The sequence below is a fragment of the Schistocerca gregaria genome, chromosome 8 (assembly GCF_023897955.1).
Source record: "Schistocerca gregaria isolate iqSchGreg1 chromosome 8, iqSchGreg1.2, whole genome shotgun sequence".
Lineage (NCBI taxonomy): Eukaryota > Metazoa > Arthropoda > Insecta > Orthoptera > Acrididae > Schistocerca > Schistocerca gregaria.
Window position 1 is genome coordinate 492,434,617 of NC_064927.1, and position 16,330 is coordinate 492,450,946.

The 16,330-nt window shown below is 42.9% G+C and overlaps 1 protein-coding gene across 2 annotated transcripts in view; it reads left to right on the forward strand.

Annotated features, from left to right (window-relative positions):
* The window catches only part of LOC126284731 (uncharacterized), a 371,044-nt gene that overhangs the window by 124,231 nt on the left and 230,483 nt on the right, over positions 1-16,330 (forward strand). Inside the window, exon 1 of one of the 2 annotated variants that reach the window (XM_049983866.1) lies at positions 12,808-13,024. The exons of the other annotated variant lie outside the window; for it this stretch is intronic. Coding sequence (XP_049839823.1) covers positions 13,004-13,024 — 21 coding nt within the window. The 5' untranslated portion in view covers positions 12,808-13,003. Of the gene's footprint in view, positions 1-12,807; positions 13,025-16,330 lie in introns of those variants that run through there. 2 annotated transcript variants of the gene reach the window in all.

Sequence of the window (16,330 nt, forward strand, 5' to 3'; positions counted from 1 at the left end):
GTCACGTGAAACAGAGTAAGTGGCAAGCTACCTCATGCATAAAACGACATTGCTCAGTTTAACGTATCCATAATGGTTTCACGTGGCACTCAGAGACAGTGAAAGATATAGATTTAACGAATAAAACTCCTTCTGTTGCCTTTATTTTGGCTCCTCAGGTTTTTTAATTCCGCTGCGTGTTTCGAAGCTATAGGCTCCATCGTCAAGGTTTCCAAGATACACTCTATGCTATTCGTGATGACGTGATGAAGCAGTGACACATCAGAGGTGTTATGGTCTTACATAAACGAAAAAATACGCTTTTTGGAAGTTAAATTGTTTAACAACTGCAATACTGTTGCCACTGTAAGAGCGCAAAACACTTCCAGCGAGTTGACCTGTACGTGTATGGGACACTGTGTGAGTACCGACTGTGAAGCGGTGGCCTATATTGCGAACCTTGGATCGTATGATTGTTTCCAAATAGTATGCTTGCAAATAAGAACCAAGAAAAGAATTATTCTTGAAGGCACTTTTTCAAGTACAGAATTGACGCGATACTTGGCAACTAATAACTAAAAACCAAGGATTGCAATACATGGGGGTCAATAGTGAAAAGTAACTATGTGATTGTCAAGATGAGCACAATCACACTGAAACCAAATGTAATTCTGTCACAGAGCGTAGGTACTGTGGACAGAATATTTTAAGAACAGCGATAGGAACTATTACTAATAATACGTGATAGGGTGTAGAGTATTTTCTTCGTTATAAATCACCATAAAGTACTTACAAGTGAAATGTTGGAAGATGTGCGTGTACTTCTAACGTTCCTGTTTTGAACTGTTTTAGAAATCTTTTACGCAGGAGGATCGTACAAACAATACCATCGCACAGACTGCCGTGTGGTGGACATAGTAATACGCTTCCGAGGGGCAGGGAAAAAACTGAAAGAGTTGAAATATCCTTAACGTCGGTTTTCTGAAGAATTCTTGAACATAGTCTCAGTTCTAATAAAATTAATTTCCTTGAGACGGAAAGGCTACTATCCACGAATTTACACTATTTTAGAAAGCACGTGCGAAACTGATGTTGCCGTTTTCTCACACAATGTACTGCGAACTATGGGTGAAAGGCAACGGGCAGATTGATTTTCGAAAAGAATTTGAAACGGTGCCCAGTACAGACTGTTAACGAAGGTACGAGCTCACGGAATAGGTTTCGAGATATGTGATTGGCTCGAAAATTTCTTAACTGAAAGTACGTTTACCTCGATGGTGAGTGTTCTTCAGGGATAAGTGTATCGTCGGGAGTGCCCCAGGGTTATGTGATAGGTACGCTAGTATTTTCTGTATACATAAATAATCTGCCGGAAAGGGTGAGCAGCAGTCCGTGGCTTTCTACTTGGTGTGATGAGTGGCAATTTACTCTTAATGTAGGAAAATGCAAGTTAATGCAGATGAGTAGGAAAAACAAACCCGTAATGCTCGAATACTGCATTAGTAGTGTCTGTTTGACATTGGTCGTACCGTTGCAAAACAATATGAAATAGAACTAGCATGTAAGAATTGTAGTAGGGAAGACGAAAGGTCGACTTCGATTTATTGGGAGAATTTTACGAAAGTGTGGATCATCTGTAAAGAAAATTCTAGGAAAGTGTGGTCCACCTGTGAAGGAGACTGCATGTAAGACACATGTGCAACCTATCCTTGGGTACCGCTCGAGTGTTCGTGTTTCGCATCAGTGTGAATTAAAGGGGGACATCGAAGTAAATCAGAGTTGGGCTGCTAGATTTGTTACCGTAGGTTCGAACAACGTGCAAATATTACAGAAGATGTTTCGGGAACTCAAATAAGAATCCCTGGAGCGAACGCGATGTTGTTTTCGAGGAACACTTCTTCTTCTTCTTCTTCTTTTTCTTCTTCTTTCGAATAACCCATTTGGAGGATACAATGAATCAACTTTGCCTAGATTTCCTTAGTTTCCAAATTTCCTCCATCCTTTTAGAGTGTTGTTCCCTTTCTTCTTGAGTCCACTTTCGTCTAGTTGGTTTCTTTCTCTCCTGAAATACTGCCTTTCGAACTGCCTTACTGAAATGTTTTCTGTTTTCTATTGTGTCTATTATAATTCCAGCGTTGTCCATATCCTGACGGTATTTCAAACGATTTTGAGAGCTCTCCCCTAAATTTTACTTTCGATTGTGTATTTGTGAAAGTTGCTTTAATTATTTCCGTTCTTTTAGTACCGAGTTCCAATTCTTTTAAGATATCAAGCAGTGTATTTCTGCCAATTGAATCATAGGCTTTTTTTTAAATCCACAAAAGTAATTACATATTCCTCATTTCTGTTTTGTTCTTTAACTTTAATATTTGTTCTGCACATGACCTACCCCTTCCTAAATCGAGCCTCATACTCTCCTAGTTGTTTGTCAAGAATTTATTCTGTTCTTTTTAAAAGCGCCATAGAAAAGATCTTATAGGTCACTGGTAAGAGGGAGATTCCCGTGTAATTACTAGGGTCTGTTTTCTTCCCTTTTTACGTAGTGGATGTATTAGTGCAGATGTCCACTCTAGTGGTAAGCAGTGTGTTGTCCAGATTTTAATCAAAAATAATTAAACTTCAAACCTAAATAAGAAATAACCTTTATAACACGAAAAATGTATTGAGTATTTCTGATAGACATTGCATCATGTTGTCACTAGAGTCCTTCCATAGCTCAGCAACTAGACTATCCTCTCCAGGTGCTTTATTATTTTTAAGGTGTTTTATGATTTCTTTTATTTCTTCTGTCGTTGGCGGCTTTTGAGTCCGGGGGTGTTGGGTTTACAATATCGAAATTAAATTTTTCTTTCGGTGGATCACAGTTATCTAGTTCTTCAAAGTATTCGGCAAGTATTCTACAGTTCTCTGTGCTATTATACGCAGTTTTCTGCATTTTTGGTCCGTGAAAAATAGACTATGTGGAGTATATTTCTTTAAGCTAGTTTTGAAAGTTTTGTAAAAGTCCGTAGCATTGTTCTGTTTGAAGCTGGGGTCTACTGATGCTGGTTGATCTTTTATGTAATGTACTTTGATCTTTTTAAGGCTTTTTGTTGCTTGCTTCAGGGCTTCTTTTAGGTCGTTCCTATTTTTATCATTTTTATTTTCATTCCATATGTTCCAAGCTCGTTGTCTTGTTAGGATTAGTTCACCACACTCATCATTCCACCAGGCGCGTTTCAATTTTTTGGTAAGGAGAATGGCTTCTTCTGCTGTTTGTACAATGTCTTTTTGAAGTTGTTCCACAGGTTTTAGGTGTCCTTTTTTCCAAAGGTGTCCTGAAATTATCTTCCTTAGCTAATTTCTGAGCGTCAAGCTTTTTAGGTTGACACCGGCTCTTTTATATATTGGCCTTATTTTGAATTTAACGATAGCTAGATAGTGATCTGAATCTAAAACTGGGCTCTTAGCAACTTTTACAATGAGTATCTCTGACGTAGACTGTCTGCTTATAGCAACATGGTCAAGTTGTTTTTCCCACAGACTGGATTCGGGGATATCCATGTAGTTTGTTTCCAAGGGAGTTTTTTGATAAATGTATGTCATGTTCTCTGCATAGACTAATAAGTCTTTCTCCATTTGCATTGGTTCTTTTATGTGTAGGAAATTTGCCTGCTATGGACAGGTGATGACGTTCTTTGCAGATTTGAGCATTGAAGTCTCCCAGCAGTATTATTGCGTTTTTGGATGAAATCTGGTCAAAGGTGTTTGACAGTTCCTGCCAAAAAAATTCTGTCTGTTTTTTTGTGTTCTGATTTTCTCATTTGATCGTGCATGTGTATTTACAATGGTATACAGTTTGTTTACTGATTTGAAGGTCAATGTTGAAATTAATAGATTTAAATTCTACTGTTGATTTTAATATATTTTGGTTTATAATGAACCCTGCTCCAAATTGGAGTACCTTCTTCATAGCTCTTTTTCCCGGCTTCCCTTTGGAGATTCTGAATCAAATGGATGTTCATCAGTATACCTTGTTTCTTGGAGTGCTGTTATCATTATATTTTTCTGTTTTATAAAGTTTTTAACGTTTTGAGTTTTCCTGTTTTTAGAAGTGAATTTACGTTGAAAATTGCCAAATCGTTTGTATTTTTGTGTTTAATTTTATTTGTTGCTTGCTTAAGGCAGGTTTCAGGATGCTCCGACTCATCCTTCGCACATTGCTGTAGGCCCCCAGAATCCGATGGCCTACTTTTAATTTCCTTAGAAATTGGAGATTGGCTACTCCCTGGGGTAAAATCTCTTCCAAAGTGCGTATCCTTTGTGGATTGTTCGTTGGTTCAGGGGTACAAGTCCCCTAAGGACTGTACTCGAGGTTGTTCGCTCCGAGGGACGGTTTTCTGCCGCACCACTGGTGGACAGGCGATGACCACTCAGCCGTTTGCCTCAAAGCAGACTCCAAGTGGATTTTTTCTTTGCTTGCCTCTTCCGCTTGTTCCTCCGTACCGAGAACTACTCCCTTCGCCTTCGTTACCGTTGAGGTCTTCAATGTAGTCGCACCAAGGAGCGCTACGAGGTACTTTCGCCCAGGCCAGGTGAACCCTGGTTCTTTAATGAGGTTGTTACTCCTCCGCCTCCCCCTCCCCCTTCCTCGCCTATAGTATGGTGAGGCCCCGGGCTTGGGACCGGCACAGCGGACTTTCCGAGGAGCGCTACTGAGAAAATGTAGGCAACTGGCGTCTGAAGCCGACTGCAGCAACCAAGAAGATAAGAGAAATTAGGGCTCATACAAAGGTATATAGACAGCCGTTTTTCATTCGCTCTGTTTGAGAGTAGAACGGGAAAGGAAATGACTAGTAGTGGTACAGGGTACCCTCCGCCACGCACCGGATGGTGACTTGCGGAGTATGGAGATAGGTGTAGACATCGAAGCTTGATATTTACCGAGGTTCCATTTGTTCTTCTGACATTGTTTGGATACCTTTAATCTTTTATAGACTGTTCTACGTGAGGGTACTTGCGTTACGTCCTAGGTCTAAATTAGTAAATATGCATTGAAATTGGATGTACGCCCTGATCTCTCCCCCCCCCCCCCCCCTCCCGGAATTCATCTCCTCGTTCCCTCTCCTTCTCTGGTCTTCAGCCTCTTTTATTGTTATCGGAAACAAAACCTTGACTGGGAACAGAACTCGTTTAAAATGAGATAGTAAATAGATTGGGATCAGTGGTTGAAGGCGTATGCCCTGCTATCGAAACTAAAATAGATTGTGAGAAAGAAAACCAAACGGCACCATTTCGCAGCACAACAGAGGATTTTTTTCTCGCAGTCGACTCTAACAGAAAACATTTACATTATTGTTTAAGAATATGTATGCCCGTCTGAATGTTTATTAGAGTATCGTGTAAAAATTTGAATTAAATTTGTTAAGAATTCAGATTTTACGTAACACAGTCAAAGTCGAACGAAATTCATCTTTAGGTTGAAGCCCTTTTTTCTGTGTTTGCTTTAACAGTACATACGTTTTTTGGTGGGGTCCGCCTTTAGCAAAACAGTTTTGTTTTTTGTCCCAGACATGTTTCACAGCAGTTGGAGCTTCATCAGTGGGTTTTTTATTTTGTGGCTGCTCTTCAAAAATAAGTAATTACGATTAAAAACTAATATTTACATGTACATGAACAGTAAAGAACACTCCCTATGTTTAACAGCCACAAAATAAAAAAAAAACACTGATGGTGCTGCAACAGCAGTGAATCATGTCTGGGACAAAAAACAAAACTGTGTTTTGCTAAGGGCGGACCCCTCCCAAAAACATAATGTATCGGAAGAAATTATTCACTTATATTTCTCAACATAAATGACAACTATTTGTGCTGTTAACAGTTACAAGACGTAGTGGAAATTAGCAGACGGAACAAAACTAATCACCGCGAGGATACATCGTATACTACTGTGTGTGGTTGTGGCCTTCAGTTCTGGGAGGAGGAGTGCCCGGGTTTCTGGAAGTGTGCCACATGCAGCTGATCCACCCGCTGACGATGAGATTCCACAGAGCTCTACCAGATTGTGGGGGGTGTATACTGCTGTCCCTCACCCGCTGTTCCAAATAGTCGCTATGGAAATAAAGTAGAGTTGCATAGTACTCCAGTGGAGGTACGATATGGGGCCTTAAAGTTCTTCAAACCAGGAACCGTGCTTCACTCACGCAATGTCAATAACTACAACCTTTGTACATGTCGATATTACTCTTGCTATCCAAATGACACGCGACGGTTTTTCCACTTGAGCTTTCATACACCAGTCCGAACAATATGCAATAAATACTGCACGCAAAACACACCACCTCATGTTGAAGACGGTGCTGAACGGATATTTAAACCTCTAACGTGTTGCTGAAGATGCTCGTGTCTGATGAGCGAAAATGAAAGGGCTATTTTTTTCTGTTTTCAGCCTCAGGTCGGTCACCAAATGGAAACCACAATGACAGCCAGAAATGTTTCGTATGCAACATTTAGCGGTGTTTTCCGGCACCTTCTTTACACAGCCGCCGCCCTGACTTCGACATTTGTCGTAGCATGGTAGCAACTATAGACCCTACAGTGCTTTCGTCATTGAAGTCAGCCGCTTGTGCTTTTCGCCAATTCTCAACGCTGGTCTGCAACTCGTTGTCTGTGTCAGAATGCTCTCATCGGGCGAGCGGTTAGTGTGAGCGAAGAGATGAAAATCATAGGAAGCCAACTCCAGGCCTATGGTGGATGATCAAACACGTCCCATCGAAAACGCAGCAGAAACGTCCTCATTGCCCCTGCAGTGTGTGGCCGAGAACTGTCATAAAGAAAGACAGTTACGTTATGTGGGTTGCATCAAATCAGGCGGAACCCCTCAGCGGGCCTTCACTTGTGGTGGGAGACACTGTTTTCTGGCCATTCTTGTTTGTTCAACGTGCGCTCAGAACTTCTAAGTGCGATGTGACGCGATAGAAGGCCATACCAGGGGCATTGGGTGGCACATCTGTGCAAAGCTGCACAGGATTTTCACTGTGGCTTTAATTTCGCGACCGTTAGGGGATAGAAAAAAATATCCTTGGTAATAGTAAGGCGAGAAACAAGCGACCAATGACAGTACTTTAATTCTTAATGGCTGCTGTGTCTGTTGTAGCAGAAACGAACGATTGCTGTAACATCTTCAAGTTTTGTTGGCCCATTGTCCTGAGTTGCCTGTAGTAATTACTGATAATTTTCAGATAGTTCCAACTACATGCAACTGAACAAAGCGAATTTTACCGCACACTACGTGTTTCACCTTTGTTTTTTGAAAGGTATCATCAGTGACCTAAAATATACATTTATTATAGTGTATACTAATCTGTTTTACGTGTTCGATGCAAACATTAAGGTTAGAAAACACAAGCGAACGCTCGCACCACAGATATCACAAAAACACGTACTGGACAGTTGGAAACAACATTCAAAATATAACATGGAGTAAAAGAGTGCCAGTGCCGTGCTAAAAAACCTCGAATGGCAGAAAGCAGAACAGCTCTATAACCAGAAAAGGAACATGTACACAGCAGCGTTTACAAATCCCGTGTAAGTAGAAATGAGAAATATTCTATCCTCAGTGTAAAGGTCTGATACACCAAAAGAAAAAAAAAGTATTAACGATGCATACAAAAATATGTATATACTAGCTGTTACTGGCTCCTTCTTTCCCACATCAGTATTTCCGTTCTGATGAGTAAGTAAACTAATAATTTTATTATACATAAAAAATGTATGCATTGACGGTATGTAGGTACATAATGAATGTGTTTGTGTTATTTTGCTATTCGTCGAATCTGAAACTATGCATTTTATATTTTCTAAAAATATTTGAAAACTGCCTGGATTTATTACATTCATACAGAAGTAGAGTCTTCAGGGTTTTTCTGGCTCACCTAGTACTGGGTGTGAGATTTTGGCATAAGAGCAACACATATCAACCGTTTCTCCATTCCATTTCAATGCGTTACGTTGTCTACATTTTTGATCCATCCCCCTATGGTAATCAATTTATGATTAACATAGTCAGTTACTAGATCATAATCAGGCGCCGCCTCACCAAAAGCCTCGCACGTTCCACATGTAAAGGTACGACGCTGTGTTTGACGTGCAGCCTTTAAGTGATGCCGTCATTGTGAGTCTTGAAGTGTTTTGAAAGCTGTAAGAGACGCGTGACGCTTAATGCCTATAAAAGCGACGGGTCTGTGGCTGTTCTAATGTCTCTGCAGCTCTTAAGGCCGCCCGACGTTCTGCGTCCAAGTTTCAGCGGACGTGAGACTGCACTGAAGTTTGTTGAGCTCAAGCAAACTTTCCGTCGTAGCTTGAGCCCTCTGAGAACTATGCGCTAAATCAGGCTTACGTTTGCGGTGCTCGTAGTAATAGTTGTAAATACGATTCTCCGGCTTACCGTCCGATTATATTGTTGTATCTCCAGCTATGCCAAGTGGTGTAGGAACTCAGTATCACAAACCACGTGCACAATAACACTGGATATGTATTATCACGGAATAATCTATAAACATTAAGAGCCGTCGAGCATCGCACCAGCATCCTCTGCAATGCTTTCACGTATACGATATTTCATAATGTTAATAAATACTCAAAAAGATAGAACTATTTAGACTAGCCTGGGGTCTGCTTCCGTACCAAATACCATCGCAATCGGTTCAGCGGTAGAGTGAAAACTTAACAAGAGTGAGTTACTTTCGCAATTAATAATAGCGGTATTAGTATGGATTAAACACGTGAGGACTGTATAACCATTGTATTCATTACGTCGAATCGTATTATGTAGAACATATCAAACAATAAAAACATTTTCAGAAATAGGATGAACTCCAAAATTCAAAGAGTAAATAGCTTTTTCAGAGAGTAATCGCTGTTCTATATTTCCCGCTAAATTCTCTAAATCAATAAATATGTTCTTCCACACATATTATAAAGTAGGCTATGTTTTTCCTCTGCGCTCAAGCTATCTCCATGTCAACTTTTGTCACAATCGGTCAGCGCTTTAGTCACGAAAACGTAACAAATAGTCATTAATAACGTTAGTATATACGAGGGTCAGTCAAAAAGTAATGCCTCCTATTTTTTTTTCTACGTTTAATTGTCAGGAAATTTAAATGCAATTACATAGGTTGAAAACCACAACATTGAGGATCATTTTGTCATTTTTCAATGTAATCTCCGCCCATCTCTACAGTTTTGGTCCATCTTTGAACAAGGGCATGTATCCCAGCACGGTAAAAATCACAGCTCTGCTTCCTAAGCCATTGACGCACGGATGTTTTGACGGCCTCCTCATCTTCAAAATGAATCCCACGATGAGCTTCATTTAGTGGCCCGAACAGATGGAAGTCTGATGGTGCCAGGTCAGGGCTGTATGGGGGATGAGGCAAAACTTCCCATCAAATTTTGACAATCTCGTCAGAGGTGTGACGACTGGTGTGTGGTCTTGCATTGTCATGCAAAAGAAGAACATCTGCCATTGATTTTGTTGGGCGAACTCGCTGAAGACGTGCTTTAAGTTTTTTGAGGGTTGTGACGTATTGAACAGAATTTATTGTGCATCCCTGCTCCAAAAAATCAACCAGAATCACACCCTCTGTATCCCAGAAAACTGTTGCCATAACTTTCCCTGCCGATCGCACAGTTTTGAATTTTTTCTTCCTCGGCGAGCTTGTGTGACGCCACTCCATTGACTGCCTCTTTGATTCGGGTTCACAAAAATGCACCCATGTTTCGTCCCCGGTCATAATTTTTTTCAGAAACTCATCTCCCTCCAAACGGAAGCGCTGCAAGTGTTGGGAGGCTATTGTTTTCCTTGCCTCTTTATTCTGATCGGTTAACATTCTTGGAACCCACGGTGCACAAACTTTTGAGTACCCCAATTGTTTAATAATCGTGATCACACTGCCTTTACTAAGAGAAATAATGCGACACACTTCATCTGCAGTCACCCGACGGTCACCACGAATGATGTCATCAACTTGCTGAATGTTGTGTGGAGTCACTGCACTCACCGGCTTGCCGCTCCGCTTTTCGTCAGTCAACGGTGTTTGCCCTTCAGCTTCCTTACAACGACGAACCCATCGTCTAACAGTGCTGACATCCACTGTCACAACACCATACACATTCTTCAGTCTTTCATGAATGCGTATGGGCGTTTCACCTTCTGTATTCAAGAACTCAATCACACAACGCTGTCTCAAACGAACATCGATGTCGGCCATCTTACAAACTTCTGCTGTGCTGCCACCTGTTGACACAGAAAGTTACTACTGCAGTGGATTGCAGAAGAAGGTTTGAGGAATGGCGCCAAATTCAAATTTTTCACTTAACTTAATTTTTTTAAGTAGAAAAAAAATGGGAGGCATTACTTTTTGACCGACCCTCGTATTTATATATTTAAGGCCACCGATGATGCCTTCCGAAATACAAACTCGAGACACGCATTGGACGATAAAATACGTATTATTCACCTGTATATAGACAGCCCTGCTTGAAATTAGTAACGTAAGATGAACAGTATATCCTGCCGGAATTGTTCAGGCCTGGTGATGGCTTGTGGCAGTGATATTTTTCACGTATTTGCGGGATTTCAGTAATTATAGACTATGATAAACTTTCAGCGGAACAGACCAAGGATGCAGAGCTACGACAGCTGTTAAACGACCCGTCTACAGGTCTGAAGTTCGAGCAAATTCTGGTGCCTAACTCCAAGCGGAAGCTATGGTGCAACTGTTCTCAAGGCAGACCGAGACCATTCATTTCAGAAATGCTGCGCAAGACGGCATTCGACAGCGTCCACACACTACCGCACCCAGGAGCCAACGCTACAATCAAGCTGCTGACAGACCACTATGTGTGGCCTTCTATGAAAAGAGACGCGCGCCTTTGGCTACGTTCCTGCATTCATTGTCAACAAAGTAAAGTAGGACGACACGTGCTTGCTGGTATTGGAGATTTTCGAGGTACCTCTGCTAGATTCGCACACGTTCACGTGGACCTGGTTGGACCTCTCCCACAGTCAGAGAGTTACAGATATTTGTCTACGGCCGTAGATAGGTGCACAAGATAGGCAGAAGCAACTCCAATAGTCGATATTTCAGCCGAAACTATTGCGAAGACGTTTCTGTGTAAGTGGGTTGCCCGTTTTGGATGCCCCCTTCGTGTCACAACTGACCGAGGACGTCAGTTCGAATCTACGTTGTTCCTCGAGCTATCCAAAATGTGCGGTTTCCAACGCCACCACACGACTACCTATCACCCTGCCAGTAATGGTACGGTCGAACGATGGCACAGAACACTCAAAGCAGCATTGATGTGTCATCAAGAGAGATGGACGGAAGCATTACCATTAGTGTTGTTAGGCCTGCGGACAGCTCACAAATCCGATATTGGTGCATCAGTTGCCGAGATGGTTTACGGCGAGCCGCTGCGGATTCCTGCAGATTATTTAGTACCAACCTCAGTACCTGGATCAGAGGGCCTCACACACTGGGTGCAGCATCTAAAACGTCACTGCACAAAATACGTTGCCCGCCACCTTCTCGCCATGGCAACCGTAAGCTGTTTGTGCACAAAGACGTATACAGTTGCTCTCGCGTAACGTTGCGAACAGACTCAGTCGGCCGGCCGGACTGGTCGAGCGGTTCTAGGCGCTACAGACTGGAACCGCGCGACCGCCACGGTCGCAGGTTCGAATCCTGCCTCGGGCATGGATGTGTGTGATGTCCTCAGTTAGGTTTTAGTAGTTCTAAGCTCTAGGGAATTGATGACCTGAGAAGTTAAGTCCCATAGTGCTCAGAACCATTACACCCAGTCAAATCGCCTTTACAACCACCACATATGGGCCCATTTCAGGTGCTGAGTAGAAATAAGCATACCGTGGACATTATGTACAATGGTGTTCCGACAAAGGTATCGATTGAACGTGTCGAGCCAGCATGGGTTTTACCCTCTCCGACCTCTGACACCATGCCTGTGCATCAACACATTATGGACGCAGAGCATACCGAAACACCGCTCAGTACATCATCTGAGACAGGTGAATCACTACCACAAACAACAACATTACCGACTCGGAGACACCCGACGCACAACAGAGCTGGACCTCGAATAAAATTCAAGTATCAAGATATGCCTGGGGCTCTGCACCTTAAGGGTGAGGGGGGGGGGGCTGTGTGGCAGTGATATTTTACATATCTGGTGCAAAGTGATATAATTTTTTTTTTTAGTTTCTTCTCATTGTGAGTTTTTGCGAATGAATATTTTTAGTTAACTCATTATACCGGACGACTACGCAGTTATCTGTTGTAGGCAAGTCGCCTACAGGCTCCTGCCTTGCGAAACACCAGAAAGTGAGAGCGCTGTCCGGCATTTGGCGGGCCACTCCTAAATGGCGCGCCGATCCCAAAGAGCGCGCGCGCCCTTGGCGTAATCCGTGCGGTACTGCGGCCGCGGCAGGGCAGTGCGGTAATTGGGAGCGGCCCCCCGCCCCCGGCCCCCCTGCCCCCCCGCCCCCGGCCCCCGGGCCCCCTGCCCCCCGGCCCCCCGGCCCCCCGGCCCCCCTGCCCCCCGGCCCCCCTGCCCCCCTGCCCCCCTGCCCCCCTGCCCCCCTGGGGGGTGAGGAGGACGCCGGGAACCGGTCGGGCCGGCACGCGCCGCGACCTTGCCCACGCGGCGACTCGCGCATGCGCCGTGCGTCCTCGGTGATGTGTCGCATGCAGCCGCCGCCCCCACCCCTCGCCGCGGACCCCGCCCGCCCTCCTGCTCCTCCTCCGGACGGCGATACCGTTTTTGTGTAATGCCAGTTTTATACCGGCGGCCCGATATTAAAAGGTAGAGTTTTGAGTGTGGCGCTCCCAGTGCGGTCCGTTGCCCCGACGAGCTGCAGCCGCCACCAGCTGACGGGACACTCGCCCGGCGTCTCCACCTCCTCCTCGTCCTCCTCTGTACTCTGCTCTGCTCTTCTCCGCTCTCCTCTAGCCGATCACCTCGAGTCATGGGACCAGCGCACCACCTGGTGAGTACGCCCGACTCCTCAATTAGTCTCACTAACCCGAAGTTTCTCTCTCCGCTTACATATTGCAACAGCGGCAAATTCTGGAACACTCGAGCTGTTACCAGCAAACAGTCTCCTAACCTGGAAACATAGCCTAACTTGTTAAGTATACCTTATGTTCGTAACAAATAGTTTTGACTTTTTTCCGAAAACTACGACAGCTACTGCACATGTGTACGAATCCCGTAGACTATACGGAACAACTAATCCGCTGACGTTGCCAAAATCCTCGATTATCTGGACAGATAAAATGGATCTGTGTTGTCAGTTTCTTTGTTATGTACAAGTACTCATACTTACCTGAATCCACATTCTTTCTATATAATCGGGACTGCACCTTCACATTACAAGTTTTGTTATTGCTGCGTGTTTATCTTCGCGTTTCTGGAGAGACCTTGCAGGCGCAAATATTTCATTTACATATACAACGACTGAAACTATAGTTAACAACCTACATAAACTCACCTCCAAAACTCGTACCGTGGTGTACAACAGTAATTGAAACTATAATCCCATTGGTGAATTGTTTATATAAAGCATTATAATACGTCTTAAGCAACAGTGAAAAAAAAAAAAAGTACTGTTCATGAAGATTTAGACATGCATTTGGGAAGTCTAGAGGTGGCGTAGCCATTGCAATTCACAAGTGATCAAATATGTTCTGCTCGTATTATACTAAATTGTAGTTCAACCATAAACAATTCAATCAGGCTACTAGTATATGGTTGATATAACTCTGTAATGCCCTGACGTTGCAAGGAGTTTCTTTTCTATGCATTGTGAAAATATTTCAGACCTGACTCACAAAATAGAGCCCGCCTATAGTCACAGTTCTTATTTTAGTAACGGACGATGTACCGAGTAGTCCAAGCTGTGAAACTGTCTTGACCCAGAGCTTAGAGCAAACAGATCATGGCCCAACAGGATCCGAAGTGTATGAATAAAAGAACACGCGTGACTCACCGCGGATTTTATTTTTAACCCAGTGAAGCAATTAATTATATGCGTATATTTTATTCTGGATATGTAAAGGAATATCCCGGATTTACGAAGTATAGTTCTTGCAAATATTGTGGAATGTTGATCATTTTCCCTTCCATAACTGTGTTACACAAAAGTAACGGACAAAATGCACCATTCAACTATTAAACTTCGTGTTGCCTCATATTTGATCTCTTTATCAGAAGGCGCTTTTTCAGATTTGAATTTTACTCTAACCGTAATCATGTGCTACAACTGCCGCTTTGACTATTAGTTCCTTCTAGATTGTTTGAGGTGAGATTTCACCTTCATGCCGTAGTACGTCCGTCCTTTTGACGTACGTTTTCTAACTACCTTGCGTGCCTGCTTGTGATTCAATTTCGTAAAACACACAGCCATAAATTGTTGTTTCGTTAGATTTTCCGTATAAACTTTTTGATTTATGAAGTTTTCCTCGGCATGATTGATCTGTGGTATGTTTTTGGGTGTTGCCTCTGCTACTGTACACACTCTTCTGACAACTAACGTACTGTTGCTGGAGTCCAGGCAACGAACTCTTTAGTGCGCCGTTAATACTATTTCATATATTTGTGGACAATTTCTGACGCCGTCTCTGAGAGTGACTTGACAATTCTACGACCATGAAACAATGATCTGGTAGCATCACCTATAAAATCGTAAGAGCAGTGCTAATCGACACAGTGTAAGTACCACGAGTCTCAGCAGCTGCGACTTTGAATGGACTTGTACGAATAGGAATGGTAAACGCTTGCAACATCCTTGTCTGAGTGATAATATAACCAATGAGAGAAGTTGTTTCTTCAGTTTTCGTAGATCCGAATAAAGTGGCTTCCTAAAGAAACAATTAGTTTGTTTACAGAATTTACTGTCGTACTACCTGGAAGCATCGCGCGTTGCCAAAATTAGCTCACATTTCCATGTTGTGTCAGCCCTGAGTTTCCCCCCCACCATTTGTTTCATCTCATACTCATCCATTACAAACACAACACCTCACAAGCACTCAGCTCTCCAGTAATCCACACGACACAGACATACAGTTGACACTTCATAACGGGCAAGACGAAGCTGAGAGCAAACCAGGAGCTCCCCGAAGACGTCAGTTCTGTCCCTTCCCTACTCCAATACCTACGACCTAACTATAAACATAATTTTGACTTATCGTATAGCTCCATGTAGCAGCAATACTAAAATTGCAAGGTTTTCTTTTTAAATTGCTTACTCAGTGCCGCAATCACGTAAAATTTATTTAAAATATAATTACCTGTTTTGGCCGTTACCGATCCTCCTCTGAGGACTGAAATCAGTAGTTTAAATTTTACGTGAATGTGTTGAAAATAAACCAATTAAAACTAATTTTATCAATCACAAACGTCTCCACCATTTATGAAACATCCATCGTTCTAAAATACCGGTTAACTTTCGTGTTGCGTATTCCATTAATTTCCCTCTGTGTTTGATATGTGCTTCGGCTGAAACATTTTACAACACGCAGTATTAATAAGAACACCCTAGCGCGCGGAACTGTTAGAGGAGCGAGGCAAAGAAGGGGGGGGGGGGGGGGGGGAGGTCTGATGCTGTTACCACGTGCTTAAAATAGCTCCGTCGTCGATTCGTGACAAAGTCGATCGACGGAGGCTAATCGCAGTTTGGTCGGAGCTCTTTGTCGCACTGAATGCCCATCGTGTTGTTCGTTACACGGCAGCATCAATGTTTACTCTGTGCCCTTTAGTATTATCATTATCCCCTGACCCATCTGTCACTCGCTAACTCATTTTAGTCCCAGCAGTTTAACAGTCTCCATATTTTAACCTCTGTCGGGACCCAATCAGGTACTAGTCTTTGCTGGAAAATTTCTCCACTGGATTTTTCTTTAATGCTGAGTTTCTTGTTACTGCATATGGATTGACCCGTATGTTTACCGATTTACGCTCACATATAGAAGTTTTACTGGCAGGCTTTAACGTCTCCGAGGTAGCACAATAAGTAGACTCACAGTATTCGACATCGGTAATACATCAACACTGAACATTGGTCCGGGGTTGTTATGGGATCGCTGTAGTTCTGTAGTCTAACGGCAAGGAAACTGCTCTTCTGTGACTGAAGGCTATCGTAATATCCCCAGTCTCATACTTTACGAAATGTCACAATCATCATCTTCACAAACCAAACTTGGATATAGCACCTATAGCCGTATGTGAAGTGAATGTAGATATCCTCTGTAGCGTTACTATTTAATATTCGCTGGGTAAAATGCGACGTTTTCCC